Here is a 6,402-nt window from a genome sequence, read left to right on the forward strand (position 1 = left end):
CGGGTCCAGAAGAGGGCCATGAAAATGGTCAGGGGGATGGAAGACCGCTCCTATGAAGAAATGCTGAGAGAGTTGGGGTTGTTGAGCCTAGAGAAGAGAAGGCTTCGGGGAGACCTTCTTGCAGCCGATCAGTACTTATATCAGGGGGCTTATAAAAAAGGTGGGGGCAAACTTTTTAGCAGGGCCTGTTGTGACAGGACAAGGGGGAATGGCTTTCAACTAAAGGGAGGTAGATTTAGACTAGATATAAGGAAGAAATTTTTTACGCTGCGGGTGATGAAGCACTGGAACAAGTTGCCCAGAGAGGTGGTGGATGCCCCATCCCTGGCAACATTTGAGGTCAGGTTGGACGGGGCTCTGAGCAACCTGATCTAGTTGGAGATGTCCCTGCTCATTGCAAGGGGGGGTTGGACTAGATGACCTTTAGAGGTCCTTCCTAACCCAAACTATTCTATGATAGCATATGATCAGTGTCATGACATTGGTCACAACACTAAATGTCAGATTACCAAGTCCAGAGATAGGTGACATCAGCCCACCCCTTTCCAAACGCAGAATTAGTGAAGAGAGCCCTATTTACAGCCTACTTAGAATTTAAGTTTTTATGATGTAGAATACACAAACTTACTTTTCTCACACATTCTATGTGTGCATAGACTATAAATATACGACTAAGAACAAATTGTTCAAATTTCTTAAAGTAATTAAAAAAGAGAGAAATCTATTTGGTCCATCAAATCGACATTTCCAATTCAAAAGTGTACTTGGTTTGAAAACGTGAAGCATGTGCAATTTTCTGTCTGAGCTACAGTTGTGTTTCATGCAAGTGTTTCATGTATACAACTCCCCTACCAACCGAACACCTCTCCTCCACCCCACCAACAACCCAAACTTTATAATACAAACAATAAACCTGCAGTGTCACAGATTACATGTTATCATGAGACGGCACATATAATCCACCCCCTAAAGGCATGGGCACTTAAAGACTGATCTTGTAGTAACCTTATTAGAAGTGATTTTACTAGCAGTGACTGCACTTCCAAGTGCTGCAAGTAGAAAGAGAGAAAGCTAAGCACCTCTGCAGAAAAAATAAGCACTTCGCAAGACTATCCCCAAAAATATTTGTCGGCCTGACTTAGTTGTACCATAGCTATTATGATGCAATAGAAGTTACCTGAATGTAACTTTATGAATAGCCCTATGACAAGACATGAAGCATATCAGTATTTCCACACTAGACCAGCTAAAACATCACAGAAAGCTATCCAGAGCAATAGCCAGGTAATTAATCTGTTACTTATTTACACTTGATATATCAGGATAAACTTTCTTTTTCTAGATGTCTTTTTCTGTCTTTCTGCAAAGACAATAGCACAAGCACATTTTGATCTTATAAATATTGTATAGGCAAATAAGCATAACAAAAATAAATGCCAGTAGTTACTTAAGTCTAAATTGTATTCAGACGTTTTTAAAACACATTCCTTTTTCATACTAAGCTATACACTTAATCACTTTCCAGCTTGCTGTTTCAGTGCAATTCAATTAGCTAAACTCTTCTTTCAAGGCGAACAGCTGTGTTGATATGACCTAACCATCCTTTTCCTCCATTCAACAGTCCCACCTCATTCCACATGGTTAAGTTAGAGACAACCTTTTAATACGTCATGTCTACACTGCCTGAACGCAAGACATTCCAACTCATTCATGAGGTCAAATGAAAAAACACAGGATTATTTTTAAAAGAGCAGCTTGCTACAATCCATAAAAAAAATTTGCTACAATATTTCTTTGTAGTCTATTTTCATTCAAAGGGTAGTCTAAATAAACATCATTATTAAATAGACATTTTATTCAGATAACGTCACATGGCTCACTAGTAAGGAGTATGTGCAAGTTGTCACAGCAAAAATGTCAGAACAAGACAACTCTGTTTCCTATGCAATAATTGTGCTGAAATAACATTAAGATCTAGACTAGGAAAGAAAGAAATTGACAGGCATTCAAAATCTAACCTGGCACAAAGACAGACTGTTGTCAAACATCTGTTATATCAATTCAACTATTATTTCCAGTTGCAAAACCTCCAAAGATGACTAAGAGAATCAGCAATGATTTGTTTTAGCCAAACAACTCCATGCTTTTATTAAAGTCTATTCAACCCTTCCACTGAAAATAAAAAACCAAGCATAACCGACTTGAATAAGGATTCAAGATATTTTTCAGTAAGCTGAGAACTGAGATAAACCAAAAGTCAATAACTGAAACTACTATAAAAAGTCTACTTTTGTCCTCCTCTACAGAAGTTTAAACCAAAAGTAACTCCATAGGTCAGCAGCGTTATACAACTTTTCACTTTCTTTTGAGATGAGACTTCACCCTTATGAACTACTAAAAGGGAATGAATGCTAACATCTTATTATTAAATCTCAAGCATATGTGGGGCTTCTTTATGTTTCAGTGTCCCAATCTTTCAAAAATCCTGTTATTTAGTGAGTGACAAAAGGCAGAAGAGAGAATACTTCTGAAAAATACATTATCTTTGATACATGCTAATGTCATGGCTGTCACTGAGGTGAAAATGAGGTAAAAAGGCTCATTTTACTTTAAACATACTCTTGAAAAAAAATAATGCTTGAGAACTCTGAACACTGAAAACAGCTCACTTTGAAATTTGAAAAAAGCACGGGTGAAGATTACATACTTAAGACCACAGTAAATTATATATCATTTTCACCATTATATTCAAGTTAAAAATACTGTTAAAATAGTGTTTGTTTTGGCTTGTTATTCCTACTTCAAAAGCTGTATTTACGAAGGTACTATTGAATCATGTGCAAGATTCTCCCTGTACAGCTCAGTCTCAGGTCTCTTCTTTATTTGACAACCATCATACTGGACTGCACAATGGTTTTACACCAGTAAAATGTGTGTTTGAAACTTCACTTCCTTCAAACACATATAAAGTGAGAGTTAGTGTCTGGACATCAAAAATAAAAAGCCAGTTTTCTGAATCAATGTCTTCAAAATACATAATAATTTTCTTTGTCAGAAAAGTTTTCATAAGCCTGTAATTACAAACATGAAAAACACCCACAAGTCAGGAAGTTTTCCTTTCTTTACAAAAAATTCCATGATATATTGTTTACATAAATTTTGTCCATTTCTATTCAGGGTAAAATCAGAAACTTTAGAACTTACCCATTTTTACTAAATACCCGTATCCACGCTTGTATGTTTGGTCCCAGCACACATAAACATTGTAAAGTAGTAAAGGTAGACAGGAGAACTGCAAACAAAAACGTCTCAGTCACTGACCTACAAAGAAGGAATATTACAAAATTAAGTGAGGTGGTTACAAATTTTCTAAAAGTTCCATGATTTAGGAAAACAAAAAACAACCTCTAAGTCAACCTGTGAAAGCATGCATGCTTTCTTAAACCTTATGTAGAAGAATAAAGTATTTTCTTCTTACTTTGTAGAATAGTAAAGAAAGATGGAAAGAATTCTGGTATATGTTTGTTATCTCAACAAAGACTGAAATGCAGTAATTATTTTAAATGCCCGATACCTGTAACATTTTAAAAAACACAGGTGTACCTCATATAGAACATTAGTTCTGAAGTGAAGTATGCTTGGATATTTACTTCATTATTCCCTTTATTTTTCTAGTTTGATGTTGTGGAAGCAACCATGAAACCAAACTACATGATGCCACTGTTAGTCAGTAACTTAGTATCTCTCTCAGAAATCAGGCTGCTTCATGCCTCGCTTTTTTTTTAATCATTCCTAAAAATTAAAACACTAATACCAAAAGGATGAAAGATATGCAAGATGCGTGTTTTAGAATCGTATGGGGAAAATGACTAAATGAAACTTGGAAAATTGTTTGTACCCGTATGTTTAACATAAATATTAAAGTAAAAGGAGTTGTTTGTAACTGTCTTGAACAACACATCTCCAAATACACAGAAATTGTAAGAGCCAGCTTCTGAATAAAAAAAAAAAACAACCCCAAAACCAAAAAAAAACCCAAAACAGCCACCCTTCTTCCCCCAGCCAGGAGCTTATCCTTTAACTTCCAATGTACCAGGAAATATACAAGTACCTATACCAATATCTGCAAGGAGAACTGCCCCTTAAAATGTTTAGAGAAAGACAGGGTCTTCTGACTTACTCTATGAGAGGTGCTCCATAAAGAACAATAATCGCATGAAATAGTATGCAAGACATGAAAAAGTATATACAGCATTTTAGAAATCTGGATATCTAAAAAAGAGCAATAAAATATCAGAATAATGTTTCAAAAGAAAAGAGAACATAAGTAACATACATAGCCTATATCTTATCAATAGCACTGTACTCTACCTATTTCTTTAATTTCAGCTACAGCATAGTATGATAATAGCATAGCATATTTCAAAACACTCCATCTAAAATTTTTTACATGCGCCCTAATAAGGCAAACATACAAAAAAATGTAACTGGAAATGACAAGATAAATAAAAATTATTTCATTGGATATTTTTACATTTCTGTTTTACATCTGTTATGTCCATTCATTAAAAGGCATCTTTCACAGAAAGTGAAAAAATATTTAAAAGCAAGAAAATATGTAATATGAAAAAAAAAAGACATTCAGAATCAAATGTAATACTTAAAATTACATGAAATAAAAGCCACTACATTTTGAACTTGGCATCTTAAATTCTAAACCCATTTGAGAAATGTCCGTGACTTTCTATAAATCTGCAAAACACGTATAATTTTCTATAAACTTAAGCAACAGTTTCTGGGTACTCACTATATCATATAGAATCATAGCCACTTGATAAACAGTTCTGGTTAGGTCTGTTCTGATCAGGCCACCAATGGAAATCCATAATTTCACTTGAACACTTTCTTTTGATATTTATTCCTTATGCTAGGCTGGGATGAAATCTCACCTAGAACACGAAGCCTGCTTCATTTTTAAATCACAGATGGTTAAAATACTTGTTTTCCATAATGACTGTGTATTTCACATCCCCCTCAGTCAGCAAAACTAGACAGATGCTTTGCATACAAAGATACTGCTTTCAGGGATTTTTGCTTAAATGTTTAAGAATCACCACACGAGAGCACTAAATCTTGCCTGACTCAGGAAGTTGGGAGTGCAAGGCTATCCATCTGACTTCAAAATGCCGGCGTATTCCCCCACTCCTGAACAAGTTGTGTGCTACTCCAAATTCGCTTTGTTCAAACCTATTTCATTGGGATTCATACCTTTAATGCTCCCATTACAAACTACAAAAATTTCTCCCAGATTTAGATTCTTTTGCATGCAAATTTCATCATTCAAGGAAATGTAGCCATTTTGACACTTTTCCACGTCATTTTTTAAAATTTACCAACTTTGTTTAAATTGTAATGAACTAGTCTCCGTTTTATGTCTCAAATTCTAAAAACTATTTCTCTTCCTTTAAAGTTATTAGAAACTTATAACTACACATGAGAAAAGTGTTTCTTCGTAACGCCGAAGGTCAGGCCTGGACTATGAAATGAGTTCTGCGCCCGTTCAATTTTGCCAATTTTTGCCACCGTGCAAATTGTTGGAAGATCAACGGCTGGGACTACAAACAACAACACCTTGACAAGAAAACGGAAAGGCACAGAATCGCTCACCTGAACAGGTTATTTACAGGTAGAGAAAGTTTAACATCAGGAAAATATTGGAGAATGTATTTCAAAAGGTGCTACACTCAGCTCATTCATGGAAAACAAGAATTCACCACCAAAAATTGTCTTCTTTCTTTCTTTCTCATTTGATTATTTCAGTGAAAGAATCTGCTTCCCCTCCATACTGTCTGGTAGCAATTCAAGAACAAAAATCTTACCTTCTGAGCAAACGAACTTCTCTTAGGAGACAGATTTGGTTTAAGGACTAAGTGCAAGATTATGTGAAGGGTACTAACACAAACAGAACAAACACACAGCCACGCGAGGTGTGTTCCCAAAACTGTGAATCCGTCCCAGAAGAAAGCCGGAACAACCGCTGTCAGAATAACTGAAAAAACACAGAGGAGGTTGGCAGCCAAGAGCCTCCTTATTTCTGCTTCTTTCATTGTGTTCCCTATTAACCGGCCACCTGCAAGACAGCAAGCCGCACCCCGTTACTGAACCACAGCAGGAGCACTACGGGGCAAGATTTTTCCTAGTCGCAGCACGCAAGGCAGAGCTCTCCGCTTAGTTTGGGGGTGAAAGCGATTATTTGGGGGCGGAAGGACGTCATTCGTTTAAAAACCAACCCCAAACCCACGCGCAGAGCAGCACTGCGCTATGAGAGCTGGGCGAGCTGAGCGCTCGCACCGAGCAGGCAGCCTGCCCCCGCACCGGCACCCCTCACACCACCGAGCGCGC

At 36.7% G+C, this 6,402-nt stretch overlaps 1 protein-coding gene across 2 annotated transcripts in view; it reads right to left on the minus strand.

Annotated features, from left to right (window-relative positions):
• The window catches only part of PIGF (phosphatidylinositol glycan anchor biosynthesis class F), a 21,767-nt gene extending 15,561 nt beyond the window's left edge, over positions 1-6,206 (minus strand). Inside the window, exons 1-3 of one of the 2 annotated variants that reach the window (XM_009286321.2) lie at positions 5,880-6,192; positions 4,181-4,272; positions 3,205-3,321 (exon numbers count right to left, since the gene is read on the minus strand). In XM_009286321.2, the coding sequence (XP_009284596.1) occupies positions 3,205-3,321; positions 4,181-4,272; positions 5,880-6,107 (437 nt within the window). In that variant the 5' untranslated portion in view covers positions 6,108-6,192. Of the gene's footprint in view, positions 1-3,204; positions 3,322-4,180; positions 4,273-5,879 lie in introns of both variants that reach the window. The other variant, XM_009286322.2, reaches the window with a different exon arrangement.
• Between the last annotated feature and the right edge of the window lie 196 nt (positions 6,207-6,402).

This window comes from Aptenodytes forsteri, unplaced genomic scaffold (genome assembly GCF_000699145.1).
Source record: "Aptenodytes forsteri isolate BGI_AS27 unplaced genomic scaffold, ASM69914v1 Scaffold584, whole genome shotgun sequence".
NCBI lineage: Eukaryota > Metazoa > Chordata > Aves > Sphenisciformes > Spheniscidae > Aptenodytes > Aptenodytes forsteri.